General features: G+C 42.8%; 1 protein-coding gene across 1 annotated transcript in view; it reads right to left on the minus strand.

The window, feature by feature from the left end:
• LOC139201027 (NT-3 growth factor receptor-like) overlaps positions 1-13337 on the minus strand; it is a 141241-nt gene extending 127904 nt beyond the window's left edge. The window contains exons 1-2 of the mRNA XM_070830234.1: positions 13264-13337; positions 11296-11367 (exon numbers count right to left, since the gene is read on the minus strand). Of these exons, the coding sequence (XP_070686335.1) occupies positions 11296-11367; positions 13264-13292 (101 nt within the window). The 5' untranslated portion in view covers positions 13293-13337. The remainder of the gene's footprint in view (positions 1-11295; positions 11368-13263) is intronic.
• Positions 13338-16183: the final 2846 nt, after the last annotated feature.

Genomic DNA, 16183 nt, shown 5'->3' on the forward strand with positions numbered 1-16183 from the left:
CCCTGTTCTTTCCCCGACCTTCACCAGGTACTGCCAGTGACTTAACAGAACTGTAAAAACGCTGAATGATACTGGATCAATGAAATGTGTTGTTGGTGAACATTATACTGATACATCATTTCTGGAAGAAATTCAATTTTTTACTCCTTCCTTTTTGTTATTTTCATTTACATTTTCATTCATTTACTACTTTCTTTTTGGCTGTAATCCTTCCTCTGAGAGTGGAAATGTTGCTACAGACACCAGAGAACTGGTTTACTGATTTACCTGTTGGCGACAGGCTTAATCAGCACTGTGTTGACTCGTTTGGCGAGGGCTGGAATCTGACATTCATTTCTATGTAAGTCTTAACCTCTAAAGACCTGGCGTACACATGCGTGGACATCACATTTTGGCTTATATTACCATAGTAGTTAATTCTGGCTATAAAAGTAAAAATATTGCATGATGGGAAGAAATTGTGAAAATAAATAAAGAAAGGGAGCAGAGGGCAAAAAGAAGAAGAAGCACAGTAGAAAATGGAGAAGACAGATGAGAAGAAGTGGAACGAAGACACCAGGAGGGAAGAGGATGAGAGTGGAGGGCACAGGAGAAGCTCGGAGTACAGCAGAGGAGGAGACAGGAGTTGAATGTATAGTATGTTCCTGGTGTAAATCCCGTCAAACCCTCCGCGTACCCCCTGGAGACCTTTAGCAGAACCTTTCATCTTCTCTTTTCATCTTGTTGCTCTTTTAATCTCATCTTTTCATTACCTCTATACATGCCCCAGGTTTACACTGCTCATGCTAAATAGCATTAATAATGTGTGAATGTATTATTGTGCAGTAAACATGTTACTGAACACTGTATTGTTTTGATTGTTATTATAAATGCTGTCAACAGCAGCAGCAGTCGGAGTAGATGTTCACATACTACTACTGACATGATAGCAATACATTTACATGACTAATACTGCTGCGACCTATGTGACCGCTTGGGCAACAGTAGTAGCAGATGCAGTGGCAGACATAGAAGTAGTGTAGTAGTAGCAGTGTGAAGGGTTCAGCATGGCTTCCACACCTGTCTGAGCACCATACATACTGCCATTGCCCTCAAACATTATGGTTTGGCAAGGGGGGCATTTTACAACCAGTCCACCAGAGAGCCTCCTGGGGGATGGATGCAAAACTAGATAAACCTGTGGATTCCCTTGTATGATGCCGACCATTACATGCTGACCATTCACTGGAACATGTTTATCTTATCACGTTATCTTACAAATCCTGTGAAGACCCAAACCAAATAATGGTTCCTGCTGGAAATCTGTAAAAACACATCACACATTCTTAGAAATAATGCATGTCATGGTGATTATTTCAGCAGTGGATGATAGTGCTCTAGTGAGTATGTGGGACAGCAAGACAGTGTGTGTGGGACTGGGTCAAAATAAACTACAGTGTGTGTCTTCATAGCAATGTAGGAACATGTCAGCCAGCGCAACAGTGAGGCTCACTAACTTTGGACAACAGCGGAGCGCTGTAGCAAAGAGCCAGGAGATATATCAGGCTGTAAGACACATACATTCACTGTTTGGATCTTTTAATTGGTGACATGCAGAAAAATAGAGACTATTCCTGGACTTATCCTTGAAGCTGTTACAGTTGTTTTGTATGATGAATTTAATTTACACATTTGCAGCTCAATTATGATTGAATTCATAAACAGATACTAATGGTGTCAAAATATACAAGTCAGAATTTCACTTGGACATATTGCATGATTTTCTTTCAAAGCTGCAGACTGTATATCAAATGGGAAGAAACCCACATTGTAACAAGCTCCACAGTGCCTGCAGTGATAGTAGCAGAAGTGTTCCTGTAGCGACTGGCCATCAGTGAACCTGTGTCTGTCTCTCTGTGGTCACACATTCTCCTTTGATTCCAGCTCCATCTGTGTCCCTCATCTCCTTTTGGCTGATGATGTAACAATGTTTATTATTCATAGCTGCTGAGATTATGGCCCTCATCAGTATCCCACTCAGGACAGGAGGGAAGAGAGGACATAGCAAGAAAGACACGTTTCACTTATATTTCCATTTCAAGCTCAGATTTTTTTCTGATTACTCTTCAGTGCTGCAGGAGAAGCCCTGGCCATTTAGCTCAGACTGCTCTGCCAACATGGGGGTTACATATTACAGCTTCCAAAAGACTTCATCTTATTGCGCTTTGGGCCTTTTTGAAAGCATTTTCCTGTATCCAGTAGGCGATTTGTTAATTTTTAACAAAGGGGTTTGGCCGAGTGGGAGCACCCCCCCCCCCTCCCCATAATGCTGTATTGTAGGAGTACTACAGGCAGCTATGTGTCTCTATGATTGGCTTGCTATTCTGTGACTAAATGTTGCTCCTTGTCACTTTGATCATGAAGGTGACATTACTCCATAGAATATATAGACTATAATACCGTATAGATCTAAGTATATATTTAAGAGAATATTATAGATCCAAGAAAAAACTGACAGAAGGGTGGGACTGAGATGAAGCCACTGTCTAATTTTTCTGTTTCACGGCCAGCACAGTGGATTTATCGATAGCAGCCCAGGTTTGGTACAGGGAAGGTAGCATTTGATTTTCTCCTGTTGTTTGGTTAGGGGTTAGCTTAATGGTTTATCTTTTTGTTCTTTTATTTGATTAGGCAAGTTTAGATTGTTCCTGAAGCTACAAAAACCTGAATGAATATTAAAAGGACTGTGACACTTTGTTGCTGGTGGTCACTGGGAGCTGGGAGGAGGGGAGTTTTACTCATTTACTCATGAGGCGGCAGGTTCTCCCCTTGGCTGGGGCGTAACATGGGGGCAATTATCATACTAACCAGTTTTGAGTTCTTTTGTCGTTCTTCCTTCTGTTGGTGTCAGAATAGTGAGAACAGCAGGGTTGTACAGCACTGGGTGACCCCACAAGAATCCATTTTCAGATTGGCCAACCTTTCAACCAGATAAAGGGTGAAGCAAGTTCTGTGGAGCTTCTTGTCTTATGACCTGTGGTGCACTTGCTGCATTTGAAAAGGTTGAGATGCAACTAATAAAGAGACTGGTTAGGAGTTTGTTCACAGTGATGTTTGGTTGTTAGAAATATGAGTAGCTCATGAAAATTGTTCAAAAAGTAAAGAGAGGAGATCATTGCCTTGCACAAATGGTAAAATGTTACAAAAAGATAGCAAAGGCACTGAGTGTTCCTAGAGATACTGTTAGAAGCATAGTTTGCCAATTCCATGCTAAAGCAACACTGGCAACACTACATGGACGTGGCAGAAACAGCTGGCTGCCATCAGGCTGGTGGCCAAAACCCTTGAGTGATTGCAAAAGACCTGCAGCAGGCACTGAGGTTCAGTTTCTACAGTAAGGCACATAATAATATAATAATAATAATAATAATAGCCTGAATTTATATAGCGCCTTTCAAAAGACCCAAGGACACTTTACAGACAAGACAAAACAAAACAACAGATTAGCTGCCAACGGCCTGGGTGAACAAGTGTCTTTTGAGAGCCGATTTGAAAGAGTCCAAGAATAGAGCATGGCGGATCTCCGTCAGAAGAGCATTCCATGGGGTGCGGCCAGCCACACTGCATGCTCTATCCCCAAAGGTCAGAAGACCTCAGGTTCCGTGAAGGGGTATGCTGGTGGAGGAGGTCTGTTAAGTATTGTGGGGCAAGGTTGTGGAGTGATTTGCAGGCCAGCAAAAGGAGTTTATAGGTGATGCGGAACTTAACTGGAAGCCAGTGTAGGTGCATGAGGATGGGGGTGATGTGCTGCTAAGGCTCGGTGCAGGTAAGAACCCTGGCAGCCGAATTCTGCACATACTGGAGCCTGTCCAGGGCTTTGTTGGGGACACCGAACAGGACTCTGTTACAATAATCCAGCTGGGATGTGATGAAGGCATGGATTAGGGTCTCAGCCACAGAATCAGAGAGAGAGGGACAGAGTCCGGAGATGTTTTTGAGGTGGTAAAAGGCAGATTTGGTGACGGATTTGATGTGTGACTTGATGTGTAGGATAGGGTGGAGTCCAGGATGACGCCCAGGTTGGGTGCTTCAGAGGATGGGAGATGGAGCAGCCGTCCACATGGAGGAGAAGATCTCCAACCTTCAAAGTTTTTATTTCACTGAGGCAGTTGACGAGGGACTCTGGAGGGAGCTGAGTGGATGGTGAGGTGCTGAGGTACAGCTGGTGTCATCAGCGTAGCAATGGAACTGCAGACTGTGGCGGCGGATTATGTGGCCAAGGGGGAGCATGTAAATGATAAAGAGGAGGGGACCAAGGACGGAGCCTTGAGGCACCCCATGGTTAACTGGGGCATGGTGGGAAGTGGATCCATCAATGGTAATAAACTGTTTCCGGTTGGATAGGCAGGACTGGAACCAGGAAAGGGCTGTATCGGTGAGGCCTAGGTGGGTGGAGAGGTGGTCGAGGAGGATGGTATGGGAGACTGTGTCGAACGCAGCAGAGAGGTCCAACAAAACAAGGATGCTGATGCAGCTGGAGTCAGCAGCGATGAGGAGATCATTGATGATCTTTACTAAGGCAGTCTCTGTACTGTAAACTTACGTCGAGAGCCCCTGTGGATGTACTTTGGGCGACGCAAAAGTCTGAAGAGACTTAATAACAGCCACGCAGTTTGGGATGTAAAAGCTGAAGAGGTTCCGGAGTCCCATCGAGGAATATTTTAACATCACCTCCACCTCCATTTGAATAAGCCACAGGAGTTTTAGGATTCTGTTTGCAATGAAACAAAACTGGAACTTTTCAGATCTATGGATCAGCGGTATGTCTGGAGGAGGAGGACTGAGGCAGACGCTAAAAAGAACACCCTGCCTACAGTGAAGCACGGTGGTGGCTCAGTGATGCTCTGAGGCGGCTTTGCTTCTTCTGGTACTGGAAACCTGCAGCGTTTGGAGGTCAAGATGGATTCAATCAAGTTTCAGGAAATCCAGGAGAAAACATCAGGCTGTCTGTGAGTAAGCTAAAGCTTGAGCGTCATTGGACCTTCCAACGGGACAATGATCCAAAGCAAACTGCAAAGTCCACCGACACTTAGCTCCAGAAAAAGTCCTGGAAGATACTAGAGTGGCCGTCACAGTGAGCTGACTTGAATCCCATAGAAAATCTGGTGGGATTTGAAGAAGGTGGTTGCAGCACACAAATAAATAAGAATATTAGAGAGCTGGAGGCTGTTGCCCCTGAGGAATGGGCTCAGATGATGACGCTAGAGACAAAGTAAGAGGATCACCAAAGTGATCAAAAAAACACCCTGAGGGGAACATGAGTGTGTGGAGCACAGTTCAACACAGTTCATCCAATAGTTTTTTCCTCCTACAGTAAGCACATTTTCTGTCTTTCAAAGCATTTTGTGTAATAATCAGTTAAATAAATGCATTTAAGCAAAGTTAACAGGCCATCACATTGTGGGTATTTCCTTTCATCAGTAAAACAATACACATTTTAAAGAATTATAAATTTGACTGAATAAGTGCATTTTGGCACAGTTTTCTGCAGAATGCATCTGCAGACAGTGTGAAGGAGGGCTGTCAAAGTAACCGCAGTATTGCAATACCGTGGTAACGACAAGCAACCATCACCGCTGCAATATCCAGATTGGAGGCGGCTGGAAGAGATTGTTAAACATGGGATGGAGAGCCAGGGTCGCCATGGAATGAAAATGGAAGCCCTGCTAACATCGTGGGTGAGGACTGAAAACTGCTTACTACAAGAAAATGCAGGTGTAGGCCTTTCATAACAATATGTCAGCATTTTTATTGACTTCCCTTTTCAGTGACAGGTTCTGAGTGCAATTGTCTCTGTAGCTGTGGCCACTCGCTCACACTGCAGAGCCTCCCGTGATTATCCTAATCATTATTACTGCATACTGCACCATTGAGCCACCCTAAATCACCACAAAAGAAATTCCTTCACCGCGACAGTCCTGCTAACAGTAATAGTAGTAGTAATAACAACAAGCTCCCTCATATGGCTCAAAAGTGCTGCTGATATAAATGTTAAATCAAAGACCTCAAGCTCAGTGGGAGTTTGGTACTGTTGAGATGGTTTTCGGATATTTACATATACACCTTGTTTACATCGTAACCCTGACCTGCAAATGTGACTAAAGTATGGATGGATATGGATGGATGGACATTACCATCAGCACATCTACCACCATCATGCTTATTGGGGTATCAGGAAATCGATATTGGATACTGCTCATCAACACAGACACTTAAAAATACTCTCATTGATACTTATCAATGAAATTGAACTGAACTGAGTATATCAATGGTAAAAGTAGTCATGTTGCAGTGAAGCGTTCCCTGTCTATGACTTCCTATCATATCTGATGTTTCTGGTAATATTAGAAACCTGAGACCAAGTCCACTTTCTTCTCAATGCTACCACATGTTGCTTAAACTGGATTCTCCATACCCATCCCTAATCATCGTCACTTCTATCAGCATCATCACTGTCACAATGGCTTTTCATAATGCTAGCTTTTATTTTTATCTCTCCATTTATTCCTGTTGCATAAATGATAGGACTGTCTATGCTTATTATTTGTAATGACACAGATGAGTCTTCACTGAGGACAGTTTCTCTCTGACACACACCCACACATACACACACACCCACACACACACACGATTAGTATGGTCTATTTTCAAAACAACTGATTGGGCTGTGAAATGGCAGGTGTTGCCACAGTGATGAAAATCACTGTCATTTCGTCTGTATCTGTGTGGGTGTGACACAGTGTCCTCTATGGTTTTCCCACTTGTCAGTCGCCTGAACACTTGTGGTGCTGTGTTATAGTAGCAGGTGTTTTTATTATTTTGTCCACCCCTTTTATATGAGTCATGGCAAAAACACTTCTCTGTATTATGCAATAAAAAAAAAACTACATCCTCCAAAATGAGCCCACAGCAGAGTCTACAGCTCTGTCAAACAGTTTGTTTCAAATACATAAACCTAGTACTTTTTAATGAAGCCATGATTAGTTCAGTCAAAGATGGAGAAGGTGAAGACATCAGAATCGTTTTGTTTTTTTCCTAAATTAACATTAACATCATTAAAATTGACTCCAATAAGCAGTGGCCTGTTCAAAGAGGAGTGTGGAGGACCGTCCCTAGCAACACAGAAATACACACACACACACACACACACAGAAATCCTCACATGCATTCACTCTGAGAGAAACCATCTGCCTACTTCCTGCTGTTCAGGAAGTCTCAGCAGCGCTAAGATGGCCGCCCCATGTGCAGCTGGCTGAAGCCCTGATTGGCCACTGTTTCCCCCTTGGAGACAGTCACTATATTAGATCATACAAGATGTCAAGATGTACAAGAGCAAACGAATGCTCGATTTTGTTCCATCAGTTGTGTGCTCACTAAATGTAGTGTTTTACATTCACCGTGACAGGGGTGCATTTACACATGTATGATGCTTCAGTAAATCTCAGTCTACATGTTTTTGGTCCAAACCTTGTGTGGAAGAGAAGCTCTTTACATGCAGAACATATCAGAGGATGCTGTATATGTAATCATGTAGGTTCTTGTTGGCATATGATGACAATACAGGTGACTCTTCCAAGAAAGTCAACACATGGACCAACTGATAACTGCTATATTCACAGTTTAATAAGGTATTTATGGCTGACAAACAGTAGCGTTAACTGTGATTAAGAGATTATGTAGTGACACCCCCCTACAGATACATACAGACACCAGAACTCGTTAGAGCTGCTTACTCTGCTACAGCAGAGGCACCCATACAGTAACTCTCCTGGTCTTTGCAGAGAGGAAACAGAGTCTCTCCTGGCCGGTTAGCTGTGACCACCAGCTGTAAATCTCTGCTCATGCTACACTGAGCACTGCTCAGTCACTCACTCTCACCCACATCACACCTACATTGCCACAAGGCCCCACCTCCTACAGTCTCTGCTCTCTCACACCTCGACGAGTTGTTTAGATACGGTGGGAGGGAGGGGGTCCAGCAGGTCCGCAATTTGACGGTGTAGTTACCTTTTAATAAAATAATAGAAATGATTTGCTTCAGCCTGTTAAGTCATTCTGCAGGCACTAGTATTCCAGCCATAGTTGCAGCCATACAAAGCTATATTATAATCATCTCTTTATTGGACACACATATGCACATGGCATAATGCATATTATATTGCACATGTATTGTCGTGCAGGTTATTAGATGTTACAGGGTGTACAATGACTAGAAATGTCTGCTGCATTTGTTTGTCTGCAGGCTGCATGCATGACGGTAGCAATAATGAAACGTGACAAATCATTTCTGTTCTTGCATGTATGTATATTTCTGCTACACAGCTTTTTATTAAATATTGTTCGGTCTAGATTTTGCCACTGGTAGTTTTTCAAGTGTTTCGTTATACAAATATGTGTTACATTTGTCTTCATAATTATTACATCACCCATTGATTCTGGGTCCAAGTCTGGATTGGTGATGCAAAAGCATATAACCATCTTACACCTCGATCACAGGTACTTGATAGTGCGAACATGCCACTGTCTTATGCACATAAAGTTTGTAAAGATGCACATTTCTGAAATATTACTACATACAACTGAAAATGTGTTTTCGCTAGGAGGGCAAAACAGGCCTGATGACAGTAAGCGCTGCTGTGCTGAAGGATAACGATGTGGACATCATAGTTTTCCTCAACATGTTACCTGCTGTTTCGGTTGTTTGGTTTGCTAGACATTTAAAAGCTACACTGAAGTGTACTGTACTGCACAGTAAAGCAGATTAAACCCTGAACAATCAGTCAATTCTCCAAGGAATCCTGCTTTTAAGAGGCTTTGGTCTTTGGCCTTGTGTGAGAGGTGCGGTTTAAACTCTGTGGTCACTTTTGACAGCCTTATTCTGGAAGGTGTTTCTAATATTTTGCCCACCTTTATCTACTTGCAGTATTCTTGGCTGCAGCTCCCATACAACACAACTACATTTGACCTCCGAAATGACCTCATCTGTCTAACAGTGTCGACAATAAGTCTAAAATACATGGTGGACAAAATATTGTCCCATGTAACCGGTGCCTGATCATTTTGGCATGTATTTCATCAGAGCAAAACAACTCCATTTGTTCTGGTCTGTATTCTTGTTCAGGGTCCATTTTAATTTACTGTCAGCTTTTGATAATTACTGTGACCTCCCAATTACCCAATGAAGATCATGCAAATGTCTTCTCATGCCCTTTAAAAGGTTTTAAGCATGCCGCTCTCATACTATTTACTTACTGTTCCAAAAAGTGAAACTGTGAAAATGACACCAGCTTGAAACATGAACTAACTTTACTTTTCGCACAGTGATGGAAGCTTTTCTTATAACTTATAACCAACACATTTTACATCCAACATATTCACTGACGCAAATGTGTTACAGAAGTCAGTGCTGGGGTGTTGGTCCCTGCTGGCTGCAGTGCTCCATTAAAGCTCCTTCACACCAGTGAAACCAGAGATTAAGCCCTGGTTTATGGGCCACCTCACCTTGAACAAGGATAACTTACTCATACGCAAGGGCAGCCCTTACAAATGTTTCCTCAGGCTGCAGTACAGGTGAGGAGGGGAACATAAATCTGTGCAGTCTAGAAACACAAAGGAGTAGTGGCATTTAACCGGGTCCCACCCTATTGTGAAAATGGCAGACCTTTGCTGTGGTTACAGCACATGTGCCGCAGCACAGGACGCGTTTCTGTGTAACGTTAGTCAGCTTACAGACAGTTTCACAGAGGTCAGCCCACTACAGCCATGTGGGTTTAGATGTGTTTGGTTGTAAGAAACATTGCTGTCTTCACTTTATCCAGAGCTTCCTGCCCTCTGTCTAGTGAGGGCGCCAGCATGGAGGGGATCTGTTCATCCCAGATCAACAGGGGGCTTGGGCAACTGGCCATTCCAAAACTGGGAAAAGATGCCATAGGGTTTCTATGGCAAAATATAAAATATAACAAAATGTAAAAACATATGAAATTGATCATGACAGAAAGATGTTCAGGTTCAGATGTGCTAATGTGTGCTAAAAACAATTAAACTCATCAAACTGTTGGTCAAAAAATACATTCAGCTCATATTCAGCAGCAGGACAACAGATCCAGCCTGAAAACAAAAGCAGGCCCAGCCCTCAGAGTACAGATGTGTTCTTCACACAAGTGTGGCAGCTCAAGGGGAACACGTTTCACGCCACTGTTCTAAGGGACCGTTCTAAATATCTGAGCAAACACAGAACACTTAGCACATCTGCTGACAGTATTGCTCCCTGCATGATAAGATGAGGTTACCTCATCAGGCAGATGCTGAATTGATGTGCTCTCAAAGCACCGCCATGCTTCTGCTCACAACAATCTCTGATAATCCGATTCCCAAGGCTCCAAAGATGGCTGTTAGAGGTACAAGCCTCCAGTTACCACCTGATATGCAAACACTTGGGCTCTCACACAGCACTGCACGAGACTGCACACACACGCACATACAGGTAAATTCAGCAGTGGCAGATGTTTTTGAAATGGTTTTCAGTGGGACGCTCTCTCCATATTAACAGTGATCACACAGAAAAGACAGAGGATCGGCAGTTCTGTTTGCATGGAAGCCACATTTGATTCATTTTGCAGAGAAAACCAGTTTAAATGACACCTTCGTGTTAACCTTTGAAAATGTAGTCATGGTTATGAAATAGTGGAATATTATTGTTATGTCCTTTGCTGGAAATGAGATGTAAAGGAGCTTTTTAACCAACTAGCTAAATTACCTGCCACTGGAAATAAGATGAACACCTGTATAGTGGAATACAGTCCAGATTAATGTCATGCACTAAACACAGTTTTGCACTCTTCGGGGGGGTTCAAATAGATTAAACATCTGGCCACCATGTCAACTGCATACAGGGAATGTGGGAAAAAATTGTGTCCAGCAGCAAATGATAGTTGGTGACTCTACAGCTTTACAGATTCCCATTTTGCAAACGCTCTCAAGAGTCAATTTATTTCCAGCATTAGTGAGGAATTAAAGCTCCAGTGAGGTATATCATTGACTTGACCGCTGTGACACAGACCACTGTGTGTTTGTATGTTTGTGTGCATGTCCTTTTCCAGGACATACACACATCTCACACATCTTTGTTCTTGCCCAGACAGCGTAAATGTTTGTATTTATTTACAATTGTCAATACCTGTGTGTGTGTGTGTGTGTGTGTGTGTGTGTGTGTGTGTGTGTGTGTGTGTGTGTGACTGTGTGTGGGTGTGTACTCACATGTAGCGCAATTGAGGGTTCTTGGAGAAAACACGAGCCTGGATTATTTGCAGGTTGCTCCTTGTTATAGTTCTACAACAGAACACACAGAGGAGAGAAAAAGGAGCTCCAGTGAAGTAACTCTCAGCTCCATCACTCACAATCACAGTCAGAGGAGAGGAAGAGGTGGACAGGGACAATTACAGAGGAAGCAAACCAAAGCAAAGCAAAGAAAGATGATCAGATTTCAGATGATCACCTGCACCTCAAAATCTGCCTCGTGCATTTCAGTCTTTTCCTCCATTCCTGGCTACCAACCCTCAAAATCTGATTACAATCAGATCTGTTACATCTTATTCTGTGTGACACCTGCTAACAGCAGGACCGGCTGAGCCTGCTGCTGATGAGAAACCCAACCTACGAAGGTTCATTTCTTGAGTTGAGGAAATTAAGACAAACAGTCAGACACTCCTTCAGGCTAACACATGGGATCAGGTATGACAGTCAAAATCTTGACTTACAGTCCACTTACTGGCTCTTCAACCACACAACAGGGGTGTTACAGCGAGTCCCCGTTTTTAATGTCAGACTGTCCTTTTAAGACAAAAATCACAGTCTGATGGAGAAAGGTGGAGGCTAATGCCTTTCCCTCTTGTCTTGCTCTCTTGTCTGGCAGAGTCAAATTAAAGGATCTTTTCCTACTAACCAACATATTAATCTCCCCTGATTGTCATCACACTGATGACTGAAATTCATATTGATGAAACTCTACACTGAACATCAAGCCACATCTTTCGACTGAATGATTCCGTTTGAAATGGTCCATGTTGTATCACTTACTTATATTTACCTATACTTTGTGATGAAAGAAGTTAAACTGTACAGTTAAACCCACCAAGTGTATCTTGTTCAGAACCCAGACAGAGATACACTCGCTCTTGAGTGCTGCTTTGAGAAATGTGTGAAAAAGTGTAAGCGAACGTAGAAACACTGTTGGAAAACAATTTCTCCTAAACAGGCTCCTGTGATCGAACGAGGTGAACCTGTCGAGTGGTGATTCTGGTGATTTTCCTGATTAGAGGCCAGTAGGTGGACAGTGAGAGCCAGACTGGGCTCAGTTGACCCTCTTGAACGATTCATTTCCTGACTACATATAGACAAGTTACTTTCATATGTGATGTTGAAAGCAGCACAGTAGAAGCATTTTGTTTATGAAAAAGAATAGTGATGACAACGATAAAAAGTAATCGTAGTTTGCATGCTATACAGTAATACACAGTACCAGTCACAGGTGGGAACTAGAAACCGCCTGGTTGTTATGTGTAGTGTATTTACTGTGGCTACTTTGGTTCTAGTCTTTGTTGCATCATTGTGTAGATCGTTGATGCTCATACCTTTTTCACTTTTGTGATTCATAAGGTTATTCATTTTAACTAAGCATTTGTTGTTATATTGCCAGTAGTTTAGGTGCCTAAATTATTAAGTCATCTGAACATGATGGCAAAGGTCACCAGACTGTGTACTTTCCTGCATGTCCGAAAACCCATGAATTGTTGAAATGTTTCTCAGCAAGCTTTTGTTTTTATATTGCTTTGAAACTCAGGAACAATTGTGCTCCAGGCATTGGTGTGATGAACAGAAATGGAGGGAAATATTCTCCCCCTTACATCTGTGCTGTGCATCCATAAATCTGTGGTGCTGTCCGTGGTGCTGAAGTAGCTGCCAGAACTGGAATTGTGCCTTTTTCTCTTAGTCCCAGTTTCAGTTTGGTCTTGGATCTATAACATTTTTTAAGATCTCCACTCAAATACTTCATTCGATACTACGCTGTAGGCTGTGTATCCCATGGAGTAGTGTCACCTTCACGATCAGAGCAACATTAGGTCATCTACCCTGTTGAAAATGAACAAACTAGCCGACTAGATATACTGGATTAATATTACAATACCGCATGATGGACCAGACACAGATGAAAGCGCTACTACTTACAGCCTCTGTAAGCCTGTGTAGAGCTCCATGTCCACATCCCTCAAGGTCTGCAGACCAGTCCAGTTCTCGATGTGTCTGGAAAATAGGACAGACGAGACATATTAGTATGGGCACAGCTAACAATTACTATTACTATTGATCTCTTGGTTCTTCACATGGTCTGCGTTCACTGGCTGCTAACATTTGTTGGCCTTCAGAGTTTGTAGCATGGCCTTGTGGGAGCCCAGAATTAGGAGAGTGGCCCATTTTGGATCTAGCAGCGGATGGCAACAAATCCAAACACGCAAATCACATCACTCTGAACATCTGTTTACCCCAGAGACCTCTTCCTGGCCCTGACTCTGTGTGTGTGTGTGTGTGTGTGTGTGTGTGTGTTCACTCCTCTCTGTGTGCTTGGTTACAAAGGTATGCATGAGAAGATCAGTTAGAGGTGCTGTTTGTCCATCTGTCTTCCTGGAAATGATTCATCACACAAACACCTTTGCATATTTGCTGTCTCTCTCTGACAGTCAGTGTCTCTCACCCCTGTTCATCAACACATAACCACACACACACACACACACACACACACACACACACACAGACACATGGCATTTAAACAAGTACCACCAATAAAACAAATTTATAGAACCTCACTAATAATCCCATATAAACTAATTGCATACACACCTCCAACCCACAAGCTGTATGCTAGTGTATCAGCCCCCTCCCTCCTCCCTTGAAGGACTCTGATCCTTCGAATCCATTCTCCCTCCCAACCTGTCAAATATAGCAGCTTGCTCAGCGTCCCAACACCTCAAACTGTGTTGATGAGTCAAACACAGGACTTTAACACCAGAGAGTGCTGTTTGTTTCCCATGTGAAACCAAGAGTCCACATTGATTCATTACGTAAACAACATTCTTTTTATCGTAGCATAATTATCTGTTTCTAAACCAAACCAAGTAGTTTTGGTGCCATCTGAACATGATGGCAAAGGTCACCTGACTTTGTACTTTGCTGCATGTCCAAAACCCATGAATTGGTGAAATGTTTCGCAGCAAGCTTTATTTTGAAAGTCTAACCTGACGTTGCATATTCATTATAGCTGGCTTGGCTGCAAAACTGGCGCTTGTGGTGTGTCATGGTCTGAAGCTTAGAGCCGTGTAGCAAGCTGCCATGTAACTACATAAACCACACACACAATGTACCCAACAGAGAGGTGTATAGAGGCACAAGCTTTACAATGAGGAAGTCTCACTGCAGTGCGAGAGTGTTGTGACTAACAATTTTTATCCTTTCACTTCAACACATAATGACCCGGGTTCATACCTGTGACCATTAGTGTGTCACAGGAATAGACAGACGGCCCATTATTTACCTCCAGCAGTGGCTCTACTATTGGTCCAGTTAACGTGGCATACATATCAGTGATAATGGGAGAGTAACTCAAGACTTGATGAGTTAACAAAGATTGAACTGAACCAGCAGACTGGTGCATTGTGGGACATAACTACAGACTGCAGCAGCCTTTGATAGGGACATATGTAACTACTGTCATTCCAGACTTAGTGGACCACATTGATTGGCTGAGCTTATTTTCACCTGACAGCAGCATCGGTCCCCCTGAGGGCCTGCCGGCTGACTAATTGATCGACAGATGGATTATCCAATCAAAGTCTAAACAGCCAGTAAGACACCAGTTACTGGTTCCACTGGAAGCATAGACATACACAGGAGAAGAATGCTTTTAGATATAATTATACAGCAGATACACGCCCAACACACACTTTAATTCATCTTCGAAAAGTGTCTCCATTGAGTTCTCTCTGCATGGCAGCTTTTTGCACACTCACTGTAGCAGCTTTTCATCTCTGAATATAAAATCACTCACTTGTAGAACGGCCAGTGTCAGAAAAGGAGCTTTGCTTGGTAATAAATTAAATCCTTTTTGCCTGCAGCAACAAAGTTGCCTTTTTTGCATAGATTACAGCATAGAATGAGCACACTGCAGTCCTCTTGAAATACAGCTCACAGTGAAAAGCAGCCTTGGCTGGAGCAAACCAAACCCATACTGAGAAAAGACTCTCATAAATGACAATCTCCTCATTCTATAAATACACCGACACAGCGATAAAACACATTGCAAATGAGTACACTGCAGTCAGAACACGAAAAATAGCTTAAAAGCAGTCACTGTAAAACAAACTAGTCAAGAATAACTTGCTTTAGAATCCATTTATTGAGGATAAAGAAGAGTGGTGATGCTTGGTCCTGCAGTCCAACTCTATAGTCCAGAAACTTTCTGTGGATATTCATGGTCTCCAGGGGATGATTAGAGGTTTCGATGACACTCTGACCTTTCCTTTCCTAGGCTAAAGTTTCAACTTGTGCAAACAAGAAATCAAAATCTCATGGGCATATTGAAATGTAGCACATTCATGCTCCCCTGAGGACGCAGCCTGAGTGTGTTTTTATAAACACACTCAGTTTTTCTGTGACGAACGAACAAACGAGAGAGAGAGAGAGAGAGAGAGAGAGAGAGAGAGAACTGTACAGCTATCTTTGTGAGAACCAATTTGAGTTTTAGACCTTGGGAGTGAGGACATTTTCATATAACTGAGCTGTTTGAGGGTTTAGACTTGGTTTAAAGGTTCAGGTTGGAATTACATTTAGGTAAGGTTAAGGTAAGTGGTCAGGAAATGCAATGTGTCACTGATGCCCCTCACAGGTTTAAGGTTTGGGTCAGGTTAAGGTTGGAGTTAGAAGTACAAGGTTGCATGTGTGTGCAGTGTGTGTGTTTCATGCACCTTAGTATTTGCCAGTAAGATTTGTGGTATTTGGTCCTTTCTGATGTTACACAACCCTTAAAAGGTAGAACTCCTCCCTCCTCTTTCTCTCTGGGTGTAGTTGTGACTGTGACTGAGTGTTGATTGCAGGA

Source organism: Pempheris klunzingeri, chromosome 5 (genome assembly GCF_042242105.1).
Source record: "Pempheris klunzingeri isolate RE-2024b chromosome 5, fPemKlu1.hap1, whole genome shotgun sequence".
Taxonomy (NCBI): Eukaryota; Metazoa; Chordata; class Actinopteri; order Acropomatiformes; family Pempheridae; genus Pempheris; species Pempheris klunzingeri.